Source organism: Vigna unguiculata, chromosome 4, assembly GCF_004118075.2.
Source record: "Vigna unguiculata cultivar IT97K-499-35 chromosome 4, ASM411807v1, whole genome shotgun sequence".
Lineage (NCBI taxonomy): Eukaryota > Viridiplantae > Streptophyta > Magnoliopsida > Fabales > Fabaceae > Vigna > Vigna unguiculata.
Window position 1 is genome coordinate 26,137,394 of NC_040282.1, and position 23,383 is coordinate 26,160,776.

Genomic DNA, 23,383 nt, shown 5'->3' on the forward strand with positions numbered 1-23,383 from the left:
GCCATATGCAATTTTTCCACTTTTTAACCCGACTTCTATCCTTTCACCAATAATAATGATATCAGCGAAATTGGAAGACACATTCCTCAACACGTGCTCATAAAATGGTGATTGTAGTGTGTTTACAAACGTCGCCACCATCTCTTTATCAAGTAGTGGTGGCTCAACCTGAGCAACCAACTCTCTCCATCGTTGTGCATATTCCTTGAAGGACTCAGTATCCTTCTTGGCCATATTTTGCAATTGCAATCTATCCGGCGTGCTATTCGTGTTGTACTTATACTGCTTCACAAAGGCGTCCGCCAAATCCATCCAGGACTGAATTCGAGATGGCTCCAAGTATGTGTACCAATTCAGCGCAACACCAGCCAAACTATCTTGGAAACAATGTATCAACAACTTGTCATCATAGGCATAAGCAGCCATCTTTCTACCATACATTGTCAAATGGCTCTTGGGGCACGTGGTACCCTGATACTTTTCAAATTCTAGGACCTTGAACTTATGTGGTATCATCACACCAGGAACCAAGCTTAATCTTGCAACATCACCGAACCCGTAGCTTCCACCACCTTCAATGGCTCGAACCCTCTCCTCAAGAATCTCAAGCTTACTTTTAGCCCCATCGATATCGGTGGACACTACCTGGACTGTAGCGTGTGGTATGACCTTAGCCAAAGCATCTTCGTCAACAGTTATGTTTGGAGACTTTGGTGCCACAGTCACCCTTGGTTCCGTGAATGTGATTGTCTCCTTCATTCCTACTCCTGACATGGGTGTCGAGGCTAACATCGGCCCTTGAGTATTGATCGGTAGTGTGTTGTTAGTCACAGGAAAAGAAAAGGAAGTCTGCTCTGCCTCCGAATATTCCCCAATGGGCGGGGTGTATCCCGGAGGCAGACCGTACATTGGGAACGGGATTGACATGCCCTGAGTGTTATGGACTTCATATCGTGGAACTTGAGGGTGAATGTTTTCCTCAATCCTTGCAGAGGAGGTTTCTCTTGAAGCCTTCAGCGACTTTAAGGCCTCTAGGATCTGGCTCACTTGATCTTTCAACTGGTTAATGTCGGCCTTCACAGCTTCATGAGCTTCCTCCCAATCTTCCACGATTCTCTGGTTAGCTCGTGTGCGGTAAGGGTGTCGTGGAAATTTTGTCGTTGTATTTGCTTTTGCTCTATTATTTTTGTTAAATGAAATGAATTATGAAAAATGAAAAAAGAAATGAAAATGAATGCAAACATTTATCTTAGCCAGAAATTTTAAAGTCGTGAGAACCTTGAGGTAAACATATCATAGAAATTAACATGAAACTTAGTCCATCACATATTGTCAAAACAAACCGATCATCCACAAGTCTTTTACATTCATTACACGAGAAAATAAAGAAAAACTACTCTCTAGCCCTGGCTATCATGTTCTTCATCTCCCTTATCAATTCCTTACAATGACTAAAGAATGCCTCAATTTCCCTAGGCGGATTGAATATCGGTAGTGCAGCCTCTGCTTCCGCTAATAATCGTGGAATACCTTCGATTGCTCCATTTGCAAGGGAAGCCAGTTGTGAGAAACATCTCCTCCAATGTTCCATGGCCATTTCCTGCTCGACTGAGTATTCATTCATTCGACTTATCACCTCTCGATGTTCCTTTTCCAATTCAGCTATGTGCCAACGTTCTTCATCCATCTTCACCTCATAAGTTGATACTATCTCCCTCATCTGTCGTTCGACCTCACTAATCCTAACTTGAGCGTTGTGCAACCGCTTTAGCGCTTCAGTCTTCTCCCTCTTAAATTCTTCGCACATTTGATCTCTTTGGCGCTTAGATGTTGTTGCTGCATCTCTCTCTCGGTCCCTTGATTTTAATGCGGTGTTGGCTGCAGCCAAATCCTGTTTAACTTTGAAAGCATGATCTCGTTCTTCTCATTGCTTCCTAAGAATTCCTTCATACGCTTTTGTCATTTCCTCCTTATCACGCCTCAGATTCACATACTCGTGTCGGAGACTTTGAAGCTCATTAATTAATTTGGCATTTTTGAGTTTCATCTTCTCCATTTCCTCTTTCAACCTCTTCATTTCCTCGGACTCGGCAGGTTCTGACCGCTCAGGAGCAGGAGAGTCTGATTTGAAAGGTAACTTGACCGTGTTAACCCTTTCCAGAATCCATCGTCGGTAGGATATCTTCTCGTCGATCACCCATGGCCTTGGGTCTTTTTCTACACGCAGGACCTCACCCCAAGCACTCCTGATTCGGCGAATTAGATCAAGGGAAATTCCTTCTTCATAATAAGTCCAAACGGCAACCAAAGATTCTAGAGTTGGGGAGCTCTTGATCGGACACCCAAATTGTCGCTGAGCCAAGACAGGGTTATAATTCACACAACTTCTAGTGCCTATTAGGGGGACATTAGGGAAAGCCCCACAAGAAATGACACGTGACTTCGACAATCCCGGGACACACCATCTAATTTTTCCCACATTCAAACTCGCACAAAACTGGGCCCATTCCTTCGCCCCCCGAATTTCAATGCCGCTAGGTGGTAACTCTCCAATAAGACATTCGACATTCAATGTACCTAGACGGATTCGAGATATAAATCACACATACAACATAGGTACACAACATAGCATCTTCTTCCTCTTGAGTGTGTGGCATAGGTTCAAACTCCCATGCACATCAGCTAGAACCGCGGTGACAGGACTTTCTGAATGAATCTTGTAGGCAACAAACACATCGAGGGCGGTTTGATCAACAAAATTTTCCATGTTAGGGAAGAGTATGACTCCATAAAGTGTGAGAGCCAACACATTCATGAACGTCTCCCCCATTTCTTTTTCCGCCAAAAGACGCAGATGCCCTTCCAAATATCCTTGAGGGATCCCCTTCGAGTTGCCCTTGGAGGCCATCTTACCTTCTAGCTTGGCAGGGTGTACCTTCAATATTCCAGCCAACGTAGAGACAGATGCATGTTGCTCTGAATGTCTGTAAGGGACTTTATCTTCCATTGACAAGCCCAAAATTTGTTCGAACTCTTCTATTGTTGGTACCAATTGAAAATCCTGGAAGGTGAAACATCTGAGTGGCGGATCGTAATATTGAGCCAGAGTAGTGACTGCCGATGCTTGGAATTCCGCATTCAGCAACCTCAATAAGTTCCCATGTCGCTTCTTGAAAGCATTCTTCTGTATAGTCTTCATTTGTTGCACTATTTCCCTCAGACCACTCAAATTACTGTCTATAACTTTGATAGGTAGCTTCTTCTTCAACGCATCTGACCCTAAATTTCCCCCGACTCGAAATTCCATGTTAATTTCTCTTGTTTCTCACAAATTCAATCACGACCTTAAAGTTTCTGACCTAGAATCACAAAAATGTTATGACATGTTATGACAGGGTACATGTTATGCATGAACAAATAATCAAAATGCATATACAATGATGCCATAAAAGAATGTACAAATGCATGACTTTATCGCAAATCAGAATAAAATGAGAAAGGCGAGATGAGAATTAAGGTAATGCATATGCCTCCCTTTGTGCCTTAACAGAGGTTCGGCGCCTAATGGTTCTAAGCTAAAATACATGCGCTCACCAGGATCGTTTCTTAATACTTAAAGATCAAGGTCACTAGAGCTATGGCCCACTTCCCGGCATTTCCCACAACAGTTGGTAGACAACAAGATGCGGGAGTACCAACGAAGCAAACAAACTCTAGCTGGGGTTCTCACAATGACCACTTGGGAAGTTCATCCACTGTGGCACTGCTACACAATCCCCTATAATTCTAAGTTACACAGACCCGGGTATAGGGCCCCACTCATGATATGCACAAGGTGTGTGTGAAGGGAGAATGATGCATACCCAAACCCCCATCTACAAAACAACCACAAAATTTCCCAGGCAGATATAAAACAATTCCAAAATATATATCAAAATAGGCAAAGTAATTCACACCCAATTAATCCAAGAAGCAAATATATACAAGCACATATAAAGATAATAATACACAAATAAAAGAAAAGGGGAAAGAAAACATTAGGAAAAATCACATCAAGTTCGCATTTCTAATTAAATGGCTTGACTCTCTAGCGTCCCCAGTGGAGTCGCCAGCTGTCGCAACCGAAATCGTGACGGGAAGGCGAACCAAAAAGAAAAAGGGTTTAAAAAAGATTTGGGAGTCGCCACCATAGTTATTCTGGAAAACTATGGAAAACCATAAAGATAAGACAAGTATGCAGAAAAACCATATTTTGGATTCGGAAGTCGGTTACGCGTAGGGAAGGTGTTAGCACCCTACCGCGCCCGCCCGAGGGCGGTACCTTTAATTAAAAATGCAAAGTTGATGTGATTTTCAAAATATTAATTTTCCCAAAAATAATGACACAAATAATACTAAAAAGAAACAAAAATATTTTTTTTATTTTTGGGTCCGACAAGGATTGACCTTGGTCCTACGTATTCTCACTTAAAAATGAGAAATCAGGGTTACGTAGTTCTTAAAAAGATATCTTGTTTAAAAACGTTGATGTTTTTGTATTTTGAAATTTTATATACTTTTTGGTGTTTTTGAATTATTTGAAAACAGGTGCCATACGATGCGAACGATCGGACAGACACTAAAAGGGAAAGAAAACTATTTTTGGTATTTTTTGAAAAATGAGTGTCACGCGGTGCGGGCGACCGGACAGACACAATAAAAATGAAAGAGAACTTTTTTTGATTTTTTTTCTATATTTTATTATTATTATTTTTATTTTTAAATATATTTGTTTTGTTTTTTTTAGAAAAATAATAAATAAATAAATAAATAAAAGGGTGAAACTATTTAAGAAGAATAAAAGTGGAAAATAAAATACGGGGTACATGAATGATTAGTGGGGGTGCACACAGGAAACACAACAATAAGCCCAAAAATAATAGACAAAGATATGAGGATGCATGAGTATCACATGTGGGAGGTGTACGGAGTAAACAGTTGGGTGCGTGCATTAAAAGATGGGGTGCGGCGAGTAAAATATAAAATAAGCCCAAAATAGGAATGAAAAGTGTGTGCAGGGGTGCAGGATTAGCAATCGTGGAGGTGCGCGAGGAAGTGAATAACGCAGCAAAAGCCCAAGAAACAAAAAACAAGGTTGGGGTGCAGGGTTGTCATAAACGGAGGTGCGCGAAGAAAAGAAATGATAAACATGGAGGTGTATGAGATAAAGAACAGTGGTGCATGTGGTAGTGGAGGGGTGCAGAGGCCGAAAGAAGGGGTGCGCGGAGCAAAAGGGGGCTGATCCAATTTTTCTAAGACACATTAAAACTTAATTAACCTAGTCTTCTCTACGCTCATGCATCTCTTCTTCCCATCATCGCACACCACGCCGTCAGTGCCGGCACCGCACGTCCCACCACCGCGACCTCCACCTGAAGCTTCATCGGCGACGCCATCAACTTTCACCCCACTTCTCGCGCGAAAACACTGCTGCATCTGCGTCTCCTCCTTCTTCTCCGACGCCATCAACGCGACCCCAACCCCTGGCCCTCGCGACCCAAATCGCCTCTGCCTGCTTCACCGCGCCACCCCGCCACCGTCACCGATTGCCTCTGCCTCTTCTCTTAGTTTTCCGTTTCTGATTTGAGACGCGATTGTTTGGCATACTGTGTGAGATTGGTTGGTTCGTGGTGAAAAGTTGGATTTGGGTTACGGCGTGAAGAAGATGATCGAGAGGATGCGAATACGTTGTTCTAAGCATGTGGGTTCTGGTTTTGGATTTCTGTTCTCTCTAGTTTTTGTGCAGGTGAAGGAAGAAGATGAAGAACGAAAAGTTAACTGATGGTGGTAGAGTGCGTGTTGGTGGCAGTGAGTATGGTGAAAGGTTAGGTGATAGATTGTTGATGGGGATGGAGAAAATGGTGAAAATAGGTTCTGGTGGGAATGCTCACAGATTGGTTATGGAAAATGGCGAGAACGAGTAATTTTGCGAATGGAAATGCTGGAAATGTTGGCGTGCGTTGAGCTTTAAATTATTTGAGTTTATCACGGTGAACTGGTTTGGGGTTATGGTGATCATGAGACCGTGAAGGGGAAGTGGGATGAGGCGTTGTTTAAACGGATTTCAGTAACAGCGATACTTGAGCAACAAACAATGCATAACGAGTTTGGATCATGAATGAAAGAAATAAATAGCCAGATAATGCGGGACAGATGCGCACAAATACATTTGAGAACAAAACACACCATGTCATTTTCGCGCAAGAACTCAATGCATAAACCTTACCTCTTGAAGCTCCTCGTTCCTTGTTCTCTTCTTCTCTCTGAAACTCCTTTTCTCGTTGCTTCTGTTCGCCCTTTTTTTTTCCTTCTTGCACTGGATATGAACTATCTGTTAAAAATTTTTTCCTCCCCTTGCTTATGTGTGGAAAGTTGCCATTTAGCCATAGCTGCACTGCCATGCTCAGACTGCCTCCCCTGGTTGCTGCCACAATAATACACCAATACCCAACATTTCTTCTTTTTGTGTCCAAAAACCCCCCAATAACAAGATAACGTATATGATTATGGCCATATTTTGCATGGCAAAGTCAAATGACTTTCATTATTATTTTTTATTTTATATATTTTTTTAAGAGCAGAAAAAAAAACAAAATGGTTGAAAATAAAATAAATCTTGAAATTAAAATAAGATAAAATAAGATAAGGAAAAATAGCATAAAAATAAAACAAAACAAAATAAATAAAAAGTAAGACAAAAAATAAAAAAGAAAAGGAGTATATATATACACGTCCAAATTAATGTTGACCCCTTTTTTTTATAATGTTTTTTTCTTTTTTATTTTTTAAATGAATTTCTTAGTTAATTGTTTTTATTAACCGGACAAAATTGAGTGTTGACATTATACATGGAATCATATAAATCATTAATAAAAATAAATGAATTAATAAGAAGATGCAAACATACTTGTTTGATGTTGCATTCCCTAAATGCATAACTTTGTTCATCCACAACTTCACAAAGTATTTCTTGTGAGGAATGATCCACGAGTCATTAACATATTCAAAGAATACAGGCCATGACTGGCAAACAAGCTCAAGATGATTAACACAATCGTTAAACTTTAACTCATCTTCACACTCTATGACATTCTCCCATGCTTGCAGTACAAAATCCCATGCATCAACAGAATTCACGAGCATTTTGCACTTTGCGTGCACATTCTTTTGAATATGGAAATGACTTAGAAGATGATAACACTCAGGGAACACAATGCCAACAAAATTCATTAGAGCCAGATCCCTGTCAGTTACAATGACTTGTGGACCACCCTCAGACGTCATAAACAAACCTCTTAGCCTTTCAAGAGCCCAAGTGAAATTATTTTGCTTTTCATTGGATAAAAATAGTGGCTGAGAAAGTTAATCCTGTTGAGGTCACACCAACAATCTCAAGCAATGGCAACCAATATTTGTTGGTTTTGTAAGTTCTATCCATTAAGAACACAATATTGAATGAATTTAACAACTTCACAACATCCGGATGTGTCCAGAACAGATTGCTAACCACATCAGATTCATCAACACATCTACTAAAATGAATATAGTGATCACGTTCCAACATCAACATTAACTGTTGGAACTTAGTCCTTGAACCTCTTACTGAATGTTTGTACCTATATTTTGCATTATATACTTGCTTCAAAGTTGTCATATTACACTAATCTTTTTCTTTAAGAGTGAGAAGTATATTTGCAGGTTTTACTTGACTTTTAGTCATATCAACAAACAACGAGTGTTCACTGGACTTCAACCTACCTGCATAGGGGTGACCAACTAGAGTAGATGAGACATCGTGATTATGGTAACCACATTTTACGTTCAACACCCATTCCTCCCCTTGAGAGATGGGTCTGCCTCTCAATCTAAAGGGACAATCACATTTTCTTGTCCTAGATAAACTCGGTTCTGCATCACATTTGTATTTTCAATATTTTCCACCTCTTTCACAACCTAATAATACGTGGGTCTTTCTTCATGGTTGTCCATTATATTTATTTGATCTTAGAATAATAACAACAAGTCCAAGATTAAAAGCAACCCCTCTAACCCACTTAATTAAATCTTCACGTGTTGGGAAGATATCATCGGTTGTAAAGTGAGCTGTATAATCTTGTTCGCAGATATCATGAACGAAATCAGAAAAGTCTAACATGAGACTACAATTTACTTGAGAATCCACTTAAGAATCCAAGAAACTCAAATAACTAAAATGATGATCTTCCATAATGAGCTATAATAAAAAGGAAATATTTTAATACGTGAAACAACCTCATTAAAGGCAAGCACATACAAACAGATAAGCAAAATATGTAATGCAACAAGGCACCTCACTGGACTGTCTCACCTATTACATAACACACTACCTTACAAACATGAGGTATATATGCAAAGTTCTCAAACAAACACGAAGTCTCACACAAATTCTACCAATGTTTCATCACATTCAAAATTGATTTGTTGTAAGGTGGTGATAGAAACTACTTTAGAGAGTCATACAAACCGTTTTCACCTCAATCACGCACACAATACACACTCACTCACAAACTCACGCACATCACTGCACCTCACTCACCTACACACTAAAACCACATTCAGTGCACGGTCTCACCACCCACACAACACACACTACCTCACTGCTGGCTCATGAACACACACACTACCTCACTAACGGCTCATGAACACGCACATAAACACATAAACAACATTATTTTATTTTATGAACGAAAATAAAAGATTAGGGTAACTAACCCAAAGAAATGTGAAGAAGCTAGAACCCTTGCATGCATGCATGCATCCACTTTCAACCACTGCCTTCCATCTCCGTAATAAGCAAAAGAAAAAAAACACTAAACAAATGTCGAAATCCGTTTCAGAAAAGTATGAAACGGATCTCGACATTCGTTTCATTATTTTTTTGTTTTTTTAATGAAATGAATGTCGAGATCTGTTTCATACTTTTCTGAAACGGATCTCGACATCCGTTTCTTAAAAAAAACCAGCGAAGCGGATGTTGAGATACGTTTCAGAAGATTGTGAAATGGATCTCGACATCTGTTTCATTAAAAAACAAAAAATATTAATGAAATGGATGTCGAGATCCGTTTCACAATTTTTAAACAGTTCTTGACATCCGTTATACAAAAAAAAAACAAAAAAAATATGAAACGGATGTCGAAATCCGTTTCACATTTCCCTGAAACGGATCTCGACATCTGTTTTACAGAAAAAAAAATACAAAATCAATCTTAACAAACAAGGTTCCAACATTCAAATCAAATTCCAAAACATTCAATATGATTATGATTAAACTGGAAGGAGACTAACCTGACAGAGAAGACAAGATGAGAGCTTTCAAAAATAAAATTAATGAAATTGCACATGGAGCTCGGACCACAAACCTGCTTCAAGGATAAGTGGCAACTTCAACAAGAACAAGTGACAAGAGAATGAAGTACAGTGACAAGAGAATGAAGCATAGACAGGGACCGCTGCCACCTTCAAGGGACCACTCAGAAAGCGCAGCATTGTGGAGAAAAAACGGAGAGAACAAAACGGGGGAGAGAAGAAACGCTATGGAAATAATTAGGAGTGCAAAGCTCAGATAAAAACCAAAGCTAAAATACAACGTTGCAGCAGTAAATATCATTTACTGCTTTCACCCGCTTTCACCCACCTGCCAACTACAAATTTATTAGAGGTAAAATGGTAAATTTTGGGGGTACCGAAGAATACTTGGGGTGGAGGGAGAAGACGAGTGAATAAAGACCATCTTTTTTTTGACACGTAAATCCGAGAATCTAAAATCCATTCATCTCCAAAAAGAATAAAACAATTTCATGAACAATACTTTTCATCGTGATTAACGTCCGCAGTGTTACAAGATTTTATGTCACAAGAATTTTAGGGTTTTAATCTTATCTCATAAATTAAAAACCACCTCCCAGCAGCCATATCAATATATATTAGAATAAACCCTAACATTCTGAGATGTTTAATCGCAGTACAGTTTTTCGGAAACAGTTCAGCATTTAATCATCATTAAATCCATCGAGTTCTTTAATCAATAATAAAACAGCAGCATAAATTAACCAAAAATTAGGTTTTGATACCGATTGAAGGTTACAAATCTTATTCATAGCATGCGCACGAGAAGACAAAATTGATCTATTTGGGTTAAAATTATATATACTAGATATTAAAAGGAAAAAAAATTAAGGAAAAATAATTTGTACGAGTTTTGAGAATTTTTTCTTTTAAACGCATGAAGATCCTACTCGTATCGATGTCGAGATTGACCCTGTTGTGTCAACCTTTAATCCATGAAAAATTGTAATCTTAGTAATATGATAAAAGCAATTTTTTCCAAGAAATACCGAAAAACTGCTCATTTTTCTTTGTAAACAATAGAAAAAAAACCAACATATACATTCTTTTTTTTTCATGTTTTTAGGAGTCTAATATATATATGTGAATTTTAATTTCATCTCACGAAAAAATAGAAAAAGCCAACGTAATATTTTTTCCTTTTTATATTACGTTATTTTAGTAGCAAATAAGTTATTTTATTAATTGTAAGGTCCACTTTTATTTAGTGTCCTAATGTTTAAAGGCTGCCTGTTGGGCCTAAAGGCTGGTCCATAAGGTGCCAATGCCCCTAAAGCAGCCAAGGCCCCTAAAGCAGTCAAGGCCCCTAAAGCAGCTAAGGTCTCTCATTTGCAGCTCACTCAGAAAAATTAGTGCTCTAACTCTCCCCTTTTCTCCCCACAGAACCTCTGCTAGGGTTTGTCCCTCCATCCTATTCGAGCTCTTTCAACTTTGTTCTCCCTTCACCTCTCGAGTTCGCTCTTGAAGTTGTTGGGTTTGTTCAGTTTGGTATCGAAGTCCTTGGCTAACCCCTTTCCAGGTAAGGGCAGCTAGGGCTTACTCATGTATTTTGATTTCTTGTTTGTCCTGTTGTTGTTTTACGATTCTATGGTTGGTGTGATATTGTGAATGCATGGAATACCTTGGTATGTTGGTTTAGATTCGTATGTTTGGTTGTTGTAGGGAAACAGTGACGAGAAACTAATGCTCTCACCCAAGCGGGCCTGTCTCACCCAGGCGAGACTTGTAGAAACAGGCCAGGTTCACACTTCAGCTATCGCTCAGGTGCAGAGCTCTTGTTTGAGTGAGGTGACATCTCGCTCAAACGAGAGGGGCTCGCCTAAGCGAGAACGCGTGGGGACCTTGGCACATCATTGTAGTTTTCAGCCCAGGTGAGGAACCTCACCTTTGAGCGAAGGGTGGCATCGCTCAGGCGAGGAGGGCTCGCCTAAGCGAGAACACGCGTAATCAACAACCCTCACTGTTGGCAGTCTCACCTAAGCGGGGGCCTATCGCTTGAGTGAAAAAACCTTTCGCCTGAGCGAGGGTTCCTGGCTTGAGCGAGACTAACGTAAGTGTTTGTTTGGTGCCTGTTCTGTCTCATGTTTTTGATTGGTGGTTTACTGTATGATTTCATTACCCTGTTAAAGCATGAATGGGTTAAGTATGCTTGTGTTAAGTGACTTATGGATTGGAAATGATAAGGTTGGCATGATCTTGGTATGAATTACGAATGAAGAATTGGTGGAAAATGTTGGTATGAGTTTGGTGTGCGTGATAATACATACTTGGTTGTTGGAACATGAATTGTATGTGGTTAGAACATAATCCCATGAGTCTCTAGGTGAGACCTCATAGTGGTGTCTCAGTTGGTCGGGACGTAATTCATGACTCCTGTTAGTGGGAGTTCATGGTGGTGCCCCATCTATATAATTTAGTAAGGGTTCAAGGTAAGGTTGCATCCTGACACTCTAAAGAGTCAGTTAGTCTCACATAGAGCGTACTGACTCTAGTGGTGAGAGTAGCAGGAGGCTTGAAACTCATTAAGGGCTAACCTTGTGTGTGGGGGATGAAACATTGTGACATTTAGCTCGATAGAGCAGGTAAGTCCACCACAAGTGCAAGCATCCGCTGAATCCGACTAATTATATGTATTTGGATGAGTCGTGTCTGAGTCTTAGTGTATTGTTTGCAAGTCATAACATGATTGGTTGGTCTATGCATCTTGAACTAGAAAATTTTGTATGTAACTATATGATAAACTGTTTTCGATTCTAGCTTACCCTTTTGTTTGTTGTATGTTCTATTTGTGTGGTTTTCTCTTTTTGTGATGATCATCGAATTATTGATGTGAGCAGATGGGAGAAATTCTCGTGGTCAACAAGGGAATGGTGACTCCACTGCATAGCCCGCCTGGACTAGATTCTGCTTATTTGGGCTTTCCCTTTTGGGCTATGGCCGATGTATTGACTTGTCTTTTAAATCTTAATTTGATTACTGTTAAACTTTGCACCCTGTCTTGTATTGACATTGGCATTGTGGTGTGCCTCAGGATTCCATTTTAAGTACCTTGGGTATTTCTAAGTAGTGATTTCATACTTCGCATCTTGGCTCCCATATTATTCTGTGTAATATTCTATTTACTATGTTATTATTTAAATGGGGTGTTTAATATATAGAACATTTATAATAATAATATTTCTCTTACAAAAAAATATTAATATTTTTTCTCTTAAAAAATATTAATTAACTAAAATTAAACTCTTTAATTTAATTAATAATATTTTCTCATCCAATAAAGATCAAAACTCTTGTTAGTGTGTGACCTTGTAGGTTCATTACTAAATCAATAATAAATTAACTCATTAAGTTATTAATCAAGATTGGTGTCTAGCAACACTTCTTAACAACTGAATAGTATAAAGTATCTTTTACTTACCAATAGAAGATTAACATAATGTTTCATTTACACCTCTATGTTAATTTTAGAATGTGGTATAACCGTTAAATTCCAATAAGTTAACACATGTGAATGACTTAAGAAATTTCTTTCTTCTTTCATTCATACTACTTTATGCAAGGTCTTTATTTATATTGAGACCAAACTCATTACCAAGATTTGATAAATTTTTTCTTGATTAATTATTAATCCTACTTGAATTTAATCATACACAATAATCATTCAACTAACATCATGAAGCATCAGATGCCCGATATTAAAGTATAACAAATAACTTGTTAATTTCCATGATAACTTCAAGTATAAGGAAATCTTCTTCAAAAGAATTTCCCATTTACAATTCAAGTGTAATATTTAATCATCAGGAAATCCTCATTTGAGTAAGTTCAATGGTCATACCTCTACATGGATCATTTATATGTATAATTTAAAAAAGAGATTTTTTAACCTTTATCTTATAAAGACCACTGCACATATTGATCTATATGACTAAATGATATGAATACAGGATAATCCTATGATAAAAAATAATTTAAATTAAAATTATATAAGACTTATTTCTAATTTTGTAATCTCAATTATTATTATTTTTATCATTTAATGAGCATCTTATATTTCATAAAAATTTGAAGTAATATAATCTTTACCCAAAGTTCATATACGAACATTAAAATACGTCTTATACGTGAATGATTACTATAAGAGATTCATAATATATCATAAGATTTACTTTTATAAAAATCTGTTTTTCCAAATTCAAAAGATCGAAGGAATTTTAGAATTTTTTTCTCAATACCAATATTTTTTTGCATAGCTTTGAATTTCAAGGTTTAATTAGTCGACATATAAATTCAATAAATATGACAATAAAATAATATTAAATACAATTTTATTATTATTAACGTGACATATTTAATCTGGGCATAGCTCAAATCGAACGTACTGCACTGAACCAGAAAAACACATCCACTACACCTCATTCCATCATCTCCCACCAGCAAACCACCCGAAAGAACCTCGAGTCATCATCTCCTAATTCTAACCTATGATCAGCAGAACAGAGAACCAGAGAGAAGAGGAGAAAGGAGAGGCACTATCGACGCCAGTGGTGCCTCCAGTTGCGGACAACGCCGATGGAGATGGTTACGCTTTGGTTTGCGTGTCAGAGGAGAAGATGGATAGTTCGCGCTGCTTGCTCTTCGTCGACGATACCTACGGTGGCGACCAGCGTCACTGGCGACCGGTGGTGCGGCGAGTTCGAAGGAGGCTGAGGCGCGAAGGTTCGCTGTCGTGGTGTTTCTCGATCTGAAATGGAGAATGGAGTGGGGAGGTTCAACGCCGGCGAGGCGATGCGGCGACAACCTTGACCTGTGAGTGACGAACAGAGGACTGGATGCTCTTCCATTGATGACCACTCGAGGAACGAAGAGAAAGGGCGCGCATCTCATGAAGGAGAAGGGGAATAAGGGTGTGATACTGAATTACTTTTCTACTCTCTGCATCCCTGGTTTGATCACCACTGTCCCCTTATTTCTGTTGGGCTTTATTTTTATTTTTACTTCGTACACCCCAATGGGGTTTTCTTCCTGCACCCCCAATATTTCTTGCCAAAGATTCATGTTCTTTTATTTATGCTTTTGAAAACTTAAATAAATAAAAAAACTTAATTAGGTAAACATAATAATTAATCAATTATGAAGTGCAATAGGTAGTTGACTGTTTGAATTAATTGATATTAGTGTTTGTATATGTATCATTGCACCCCTAAGTATTTCTCTCTTCTATCACTTTCACTTTCACGTGTAGGAAAAGAACTTTTGTTGTTGTTTGAAGTGTGAATTTTGTAGTTCAGGATCCACTGGTATTTCACCACTTTGCTTCATTTCTTAAAAAGAAAAGGTACGCATTACAATGCCTATAAAAAGGTACGCATTACAATGCCTATAAAAAAACTGAGCTAGGTTTTTAATGTTTTACGAATATGGAGATAACTTTGATGATTTTCCATCCATTAGTCATATACAGAAGTCGACTTCCAGACCACAATAAAAAAATCCAACTTCCGGAAGTGGACATTCGGAAGTGTTTGTGTAAAACGGAAGTGGACTTCTGGTACGGAAGTGAAGTTATTTTTTACCAAAATGGAAGTGGACTTCCAATACAAAAGTGAAGTTATTTTTTCATAGTCTTCCGGAAGTGGACTTCTGGTCTTTTAAAGCGAAGTTATTTTTTTGCAATTTTACGGAAGTGGACATTAGGAAATGAAATTAAACGGATGTCAACTTCCGATGAGTAGACTTTTTTTTTTTTCTTTCGGAAGTGGTGAATTGATTTTGTTTCTCCGAATGTGGTAGCATATGCTTTTTTTTCTTTTTTTTTCCTGACGTGTGAAGCTAAGTGACATAACATTGTTTTCTCTTTTCTTTTTCCACTTCCGGAGGATGAGGATATGTAATGTGGATAAATTAAGTGATTTTTTTTTTATTTTGTTTTATTTTGTAATTTTGTTAGGGTTTGACTAATAACTTATGCTTTATTTATTATTTATTTATATTTTATATTTAAATTTTATTTACATGAATATTTATTTTTTGTTTATATAATTTTTATTGTTATATTTTTGTTTGTTTTAATTATTATTTGTTTAAGTTTACTATTTATTTATTGTTTGTTTTATATGTTTGAATGAATATTTTTATTTTTTATTGATTTAATTTTATTTATTTTGAATTTTTTTTATGGTTTACTGTTTATGTATGATTTACTTTTTTAATATTTATTTTATTGTTGGAGAAATATTTTAATTTTATTTTTAAATATTTTTTTTTATTTTGAAAAAAGTGGTATTAATTACTAATGTTAGATTATAGGTGGTGAAAATTATCTAAGATGGATGATCTCCCTTTAACTTTCATGGAATCACAAGTAAATTTGAGTTTCATTTCAGATTTCTCTTCTTTTATAAATGAGATGTGTTACAGAGACTATACAAATAATTTTACGACTGATCAAATATTTTCAACACGAAATGAGTTGATTCAGTGGGTTCGAGGGATAACATTTCATCTTGGTTTTGTTGTTGTCACTATCAAATCTGACAAAGCTACTGGTCAACCTGGGAGGAAAATGTATGTATTGTTTGGTTGTGAAAGGGGTGGTAAGTATAGGAAGTATAAATTTGATGTTCAGCCTAGTGTCTCTGGCACAAGAACGTGTGATTGTCCATTTAAAGTATACTACTAACTTGGCCATCCCAAATAGAACATGCCACATGATCAACGAATCTAGTCAACAAAGACGTATCCTCAGACCCTCATATCTTGGTCCACAACAACCTCCTCATGGTGAATTACATTTTCTTGCTGCCCATGAATATCAACAGGAGTTGGTGATGATGGACCAGCTTCTCCATGACCAGTTGATGAACCAACTTCCCCATGAGATGATGGACCACTCTCTCTATGATGACCCTTACCTCTCCTGCGAACAAATGTAGTAGGTCTCTGCCTATGCTCCTACTCAGAAGCCTTAGCATGTGAAGAACTTGAGGCACCACGAGGTACAAATGCTCCTCTTGTCCTAGCCATGTAATTAACAAATTTAAAAACATATTAAAATTCTAATTAATTAAAAATTAAAATTATTCAAACAATATAATTCATTAAAATTATCCAAAATTATAAAAAATTATAATTATAATACCATTCACCGGAAGTCGCTCACGTGCTTACGGAAGTCGCTCACGTGCTTACGTGAGTCGACTTCCAGTGATATTTTTGGCACACCTACGGAAGTCCACTTCTGGGCACAACACTTACGGACAGGGGCGGAACAACTTGGTGACATGGGGGAGCCACGGCTCCCCCAACTCTTTTTTTTTATAAATTTTTTATATATATTTATATATTTTTTAAAATTATATTTATATATTATTTATATTAAGTTTATATTATGAAAAATAATAATAAAAGATAAAATAAAAAAATTTAATGGAGACACTAATTTATAAAAAAAATTAAGGTTAGTATTTTATTATGATTTATGTATGTTAGATTTATGATTCTTTTTAAGATGTTTTTTCCAAATTAATATAAACTCTAATTATGATTTTAGGGATTCTTTTATGAAATTGGTATGAACTCTAATTATAATTTTTTCCAAATTATTATAACCCTTAATTATAAAATTTAGGGATTTTGTGTTTTTCATTGCCTATGGTAATTGTTTTTTAAGTTTTGAATTTATACCGTGTTGATTATTTAATTAAAGTGGTATGAGTTTTATTATGTTTTGCATTGTGATAATTGTGATTTGTGAACATAAATTTTATTTTTTCTAAATAGGCGAGAGGTGATAAATTTATATTAGAAAGATTATGATAAAAAGTAAAAAAATTGATTCCTTTTTTTAAAGAGGAAGGTTTGTGATAAAGATGAAAAAAAAAATGCATTTACGTCAACTAAACTTGAGAAATTTCATGAGAACCAAGAATTCAAGACAATAAAAAACAAATCTCTAAAGTTCTTAGAGTTACATATAATGAATTTAAAAATTCATTAGAACGCGATCCGGGAAAAATGGCCTCAAATTTGACAATACCACTAAATCAAATTGATGAGGTACGAAGGGCTTATCTAAAATGATATTCATGGTTTGATACTATGATATAATATCATGATATAATAGAGAATGATAGTAATATTTTTTTGAATTCTACTATTATTTGTGCATTATGTGTGCTTGTTTGAATTAGAGAAAATGAAGAGAAAAGATGAAGAGCTTTTTTTCTAACTAATATATATATATATATATATATATATATATATATATATATATATATATATATATAACTAATTTAATTTGGCACCCCTATATTTTTTGTGCAAGTTCCGCTACTGCTTACGGAAGTCACCCCTCTTTTACAAAAGTCACTAATCTCTTACGAAAATCACTCATCTCTTACGTAAGTCACTTTAAACTATGAAAGTCACAACTACAAAAGTTAGTCACCAAAAGTCAATTTAAATTATAGAAGTTGACTTTCGGTATTGATGGCTTACGGAAGTCGACTTCTGGTTATGCCATTTTCATGTTACTTCCAAAACTTATCTTGGTCTACGGAAGTCCACTTCCGTCATTTTCTGGCTTACGGAAGTCAACTTATGGAATTAAATCACTTGCGAAAGTCGACTTTCAGCTTGGTTTATGTTTCAAGCATTGATACCCACTGATCTATACTCCAATCAAATAAATGATGCTTATACCCATAGATGCATGGCAAACATGGCAACAACAACACAAAAAATGAAAACTACGAAGGGATATCATTACCTGTGTTAATGTAGAGGAATGATAGAGAGAAAGAGGAGAGACCAGATGATACGATCCTATCCAAGAAAGAGTATGATCGTTTCTAAATTTGAATCCTTAAGAGGCACGATACGAATAAATCAGAGACGAACGTGAAATAAATCAGAGATGAAGGACACCATAATCTAGCAGATTGATAAGTCAAGTGAAGATTTGTCACAAAGATGTTAATCTTTGATAAGAACCGGAGGCCTAAGCCAAGAACAAAGAGAATCCTATCTTTAATGAAATCAAATTCAATATATGACTAAAAGTGTTTATATTGTTTTTGGTACTTGTATACATAGACACATAAGTTTAAAAAAAACCTGAGAACCCTACAAGAAGGCTCAAGCCCAAAACATAAAAACATAAACTAATTTATAAAAGAAAGCCCAAAGCCCAAAGCCCAAAAACATAGAACATAACTAATTTCTAAGAGGAAACCCAAAGTCTAAAAACATAGACTAATTTTCCTAAAGACTATCCTTCAAATGTGCTTCAAGCCATGATCTTCATATTCTTTGAATTTCAGATTGCTTGTAGCATCAAGAGCCTTGAATAGTTTTGATCTTCCAATCTCTTGCTCCTTGCCCTTGTCATAGTTCTTTTAGATTGTAAAGGTTCATCTTCAAGTTCTTCTTGTATGGAATCTTGGGATAATCCTCTATCATTCGCTCCTTCTTGAAGAGGATTTGTCCTCAAATTTGTACCACTTGAAATTTAGTAGATAATCCTCTATCACACCCTCCTTCTTAAAATGAATTTCTCCTCAAATTCGTCTCACTTGAAGATTCCTTATCATTCTCCCCTGTTTGGAGAGAATTCGACCCGAATTCTAAAAGGTCCTACGCACAAACACATACATAAATCAGAGACACAAATCTAAAATAAAATAAAATAATAGAAATTCTACTAAAATGAGATTTGGATCCTAAAAGAGGCCAATATCTTATTATCAAAGATTTTGGAGGTCTACCTCCAAGGTAAATACCCACCTGCACAAAGCATCAAACAATTTTAAATTAAAGATAAAATGCTCAAAGAAAAGAAAAGGAATATTACTCAAACAAACAACCCAAATATAGGTATAACTTTGATCAACCATAAGTTTGTTAGAAATGGGTAAACAAGCTAATGCGTGAGCATATATTTCTAAGCTTGTGTCTTTGTTAGAAATGGGTAAACAAGCTAATTCGTTGATCTCCTTGTTGCTTGATGAACAAGTCTTCCCTAAGTATCCTTTCTTCTTTCCATTGTTGATGCTATTGCTCTTTGATAAATAATTCGTCCATAGGCAATACAACAATAAGAGGAAAGTTAGTATCTTTTTTCATTGGCAATTCATAATGCTCTCTTATTTCTTTCTCTTTTTCTCTCTTTTCTTTCTTCTCTTTTTTTACTCTCTTATTTCTTTAATTTTTCTCGCTCTTCTTTCTCTTTTCTCTCTCCTTCTTCTTTCTCCTCTCTCTCCCTCTTTTCTTTCTTTTCTCTTTCTCTTTTCTTTCTCGTCTCTTTCTCTATTTTCTTTTGCTTCATTTTTTATAAGTGTTTCCTTCTTATAGGCTCTTTTTAGTTTTTGCTTTGCCTTCTTTTCAATACATATAATTTTTGCATTGTCCTTTCTTCCTCCTCTCTCAAGTATGAAATGTAGTTCTTGAGGTCTTCATGAGTCATGAGACTTGCATCCTTATTAGGACATTGATGAGTTTCATGCCCATAGCCTTCACATTTGGAACATCTTAGTGTACTTGACTTTGGCAAAGATTTTCTATTAGAATTGTGTTTCCGTTTAATATTAGCAATCTTGCAATTTAGCTTTATAATTCTGGATTCCAAGGCATTGACGTCCTTTACCAAGGCCTCATAAACACTAGGTGTATCTCTACGTGTCACTCTCTTGGTACATTCAAGTCCTCTAACTAAATTATCCTGGTTAGGAGTAGGATAATTTAAACCATATGTCATTTCTAAATTTGAATCTTCAAGAGGCACAACACGAATAAATTAGAGAAGAACGCAAAATAAGACAAAGATGGAGGATGCCACAATCTAGCATATTGATAAGTCAAGTGAAGATTCGCCACAAAGATGTTAATCTTTGATAAGAACCAGAGGCCTAAGCCAAGAACAAAGAGAATCCTCTCTTTAATGAAATCAAATTCAATATATGGCTAAAAATGTCTACATTTTTTTTGGTACCTCTGTACATAGGCACATAAGTTTAAGAAAACCTAAGAACCATACAAGAAGGTCCAAGCCCAAAACATAAAAACATAAACTAATTTATAATAGAAAGTCCAAAGCCCAAAAATATAGAACATAACTAATTTCTAAGAGGAAATCCAAAGTCTAAAAACATAAACTAATTTTCCTAAAAACTATCGTTCAAATGTGCTTCAAGCATGATCTTCATATTCTTTGAATTTCAGATTGCTTGTAGCATCAAAAGCCTTGAATAGTTTTGATTTTCCTATCTCTTTCTCCTTGCCCTTGGCATAGGTCCTTTAAATTGTAAAGGTTCATCTTTAAGTTCTTCTTGCATGGAATCTTGGGATAGTCCTCTATCACTAGAGAACAAAAACAATGAGTGTGGCTTGAGGGTCAAGCTTAGAGAGTAAGGAGAGTGAGGCAAAGGGTGTGGGGGTGAGGACGGCTACTAGGTTAAAAGAAAGTGAGGGAGTAATTTTCATTAAATGAGAGAGAGAAGTGATTTATTTAAAATTTCAAACTAGTCAGATGTCAATTTTGAATTTTAAGAAAAACTTAGAGGTGTAGAAGAAATATTAGGGGTGTAGGAAGAAAACCCCCAAATGTGTTTTTCCCATACCCTTTGTCTTTTATTGGTTCAACCCTATTTAAACTATACTTATTGCACCCCATTATTATTGTACACACATCACCCATTAATTGCTCACTGGATCTCGCACTTTACTATTTTTGCACGTTTGTTAGTTTCATTTTATTTGGTTATTTGGGCTATTTTAAATTTTGGGCTTTTATTTTAATTTTTCCTAATACACGGTTTTAAACTTTGTTATACTCTCACTTAGTTTGTAAGATCACTGCTATTTCTTTAAATAATAAAAATATTAAAATTAAAAAAATAAAATTGAAAGGTGATTTTTTGCGCTTTGGTAAGGTATGAGTACTCGAATGACCGTCTGTGTGAACCTAGTGCTTTATGTCTTTCGTTTAAAAAAAATCAAAATGTGTTTTTCTTAAATAAAAGAAATATATGAGTACTTTTGTGACCGTCCATGTTGTCTTAGTACTCATATCTTATTTATATCACTTATGTCGTCTGATATCCACTTAACAACCTCACAATAATAAAGGTATGCATACTTGTGTAATTGTCTGTGTTGTCGTATTACTTACTATCTTTTTTTCTCTTAAAAATTCTAAAATAATATAAAAATTTTTAAATATAAAAATATCAACACTCGTTCATTTATGCCTAGTCCTTAGTAGCATTCTTTCTCATTCAAGTGTAGTTCCTGCTAGTATAGTTTCTCAAAAGGTTTTTAAAAGAACTACGTAACCTTGATTCTCTATTGTGAATGAAGATATGCAGGAATGAAGATTTGTGTTCATTATTTCTTAATTTTTTTTTGGGAAATTTAAGCATTTTAAAATCCACATCATCTTTGCATATTCAGTTAAACGTACTGCCTTCGAGCGAGTGTTGTATGGTGCTAACACCTTTTCTACGCGTAACCGACTCCCAGATTCAAAATTTGGTTTTCGTAGACGACATATTATATTTTACGATTTTCCTTAATTTTTTAGAATAAACTATGGTGGCGACTCCCGAAATTTTATTTTTTCGAGTTAGTCATCCCGTAGTGATATAGGTTGTGATAACTTATGTCATCTACTTGGTGGCATGGTATGAAATGAGTCATTTTACTAAAACGATCCACTTCCACAAAGTTAGACTTAAATTCCCTTTGGATATTGGGTAAACCAAGGATAAAATTCATGCTAATATCTTTCCCAAGGGATGAAGCAATAGGTAGAGGGGTGTATAAACTAGCATAATGCTAGATTTAGCTTGTAGGCATGCAATAGACACAATGTCATTGGACTTCTTTTCTCATGTAAGGCCAGTAAAATATTTCCTCTAAAATGCTTAGAGTCTTATCAACTTCAAAATGGCCCATAGGTCACTCCTCATGTGTTTCTTTCACTAAGAGTTTTCTATGAGATCCCTAGGGCACACAACATTTTCCTTCTTTAAACAAATAGTCATGGCAAACATAGAAACCTCCTCCAACAGAACAAAACACTAATCTCAAGGTTTTATTTCATTCTCTGGAAGGAACCAATGCATATGAAAATTAGTTGCCCTTGGAATTCAAATCAACAAATAAACCTGAACTGAAATGCATCATTGAAAGGAAGAAAACATTGAAAACGCAAATTGAAAGAGACAATGTGCAAAAAATGTTACTATTAACTCCAATTTGTGGAAGAATCAAGAAAATGCATAAACCCTAACAATGGGTGCTCTCTAAAACATAAAATCAGATTGGGGAAGAGGAGAGAGTCTAAAAAACCTCATAAAACCCTCTAAAATGTGTTCCCCTCAATTCCGCCACTCCTATTTACAAAAGAAAAAACCACTCAGGGCTACAAAATTACAAAACTGCCATTATGGTCAGTAGAATTACAAAAAAAGCCACTATGGCCTAGTGACGTGGATAGGCTATGGCGCAGACGTGGCAATGATGTGGAAACCCTCTCTTTATCTTAAAATTAGTGTCCAAGCTCCAAAATTTGCTTCACAAAATACCTAAAAGCAATTAGAAAAAAAAATTAGACCAATTAATGTCAAATTACTCAAAATTCGAAAAAATGGTCCAATGAAGCCCAATTGAGGAAAATGCACTAACAAAAGATAATTAAACACTAAATAATGACTCATCATGATTCTAGTCCATTAATTTGCCACTTTCTTTCACTTTTTGGTATAATTATTTTTTGCACTTTTCTTTTGTTCTTTTTGTGATCTTTTTCTTTCTTTTAACTCTTTTTACTATGGCACAAAACGAAATCACCACTTCCAATGCTTCATCATATAGTTTGTAATTTGAAAACAAGAAGTAAAATAGTAGAATGCAAACTTAAAAGAAACAAATAATAGAGTAAGAACTTGAAAAATAC

The 23,383-nt window shown here is 36.0% G+C and overlaps 1 protein-coding gene across 1 annotated transcript; it reads right to left on the reverse strand.

The window, feature by feature from the left end:
* Nucleotides 1-1,924: 1,924 nt before the first annotated feature.
* Nucleotides 1,925-3,307, reverse strand: LOC114180647. The gene is made up of 2 exons (XM_028066950.1): nt 2,668-3,307; nt 1,925-2,577 (listed from the first exon to the last, which is right to left on the reverse strand). Exons 1-2 carry the CDS (start codon nt 3,305-3,307, stop codon nt 1,925-1,927), a joined length of 1,293 nt encoding a protein of 430 aa, XP_027922751.1.
* Nucleotides 3,308-23,383: the final 20,076 nt, after the last annotated feature.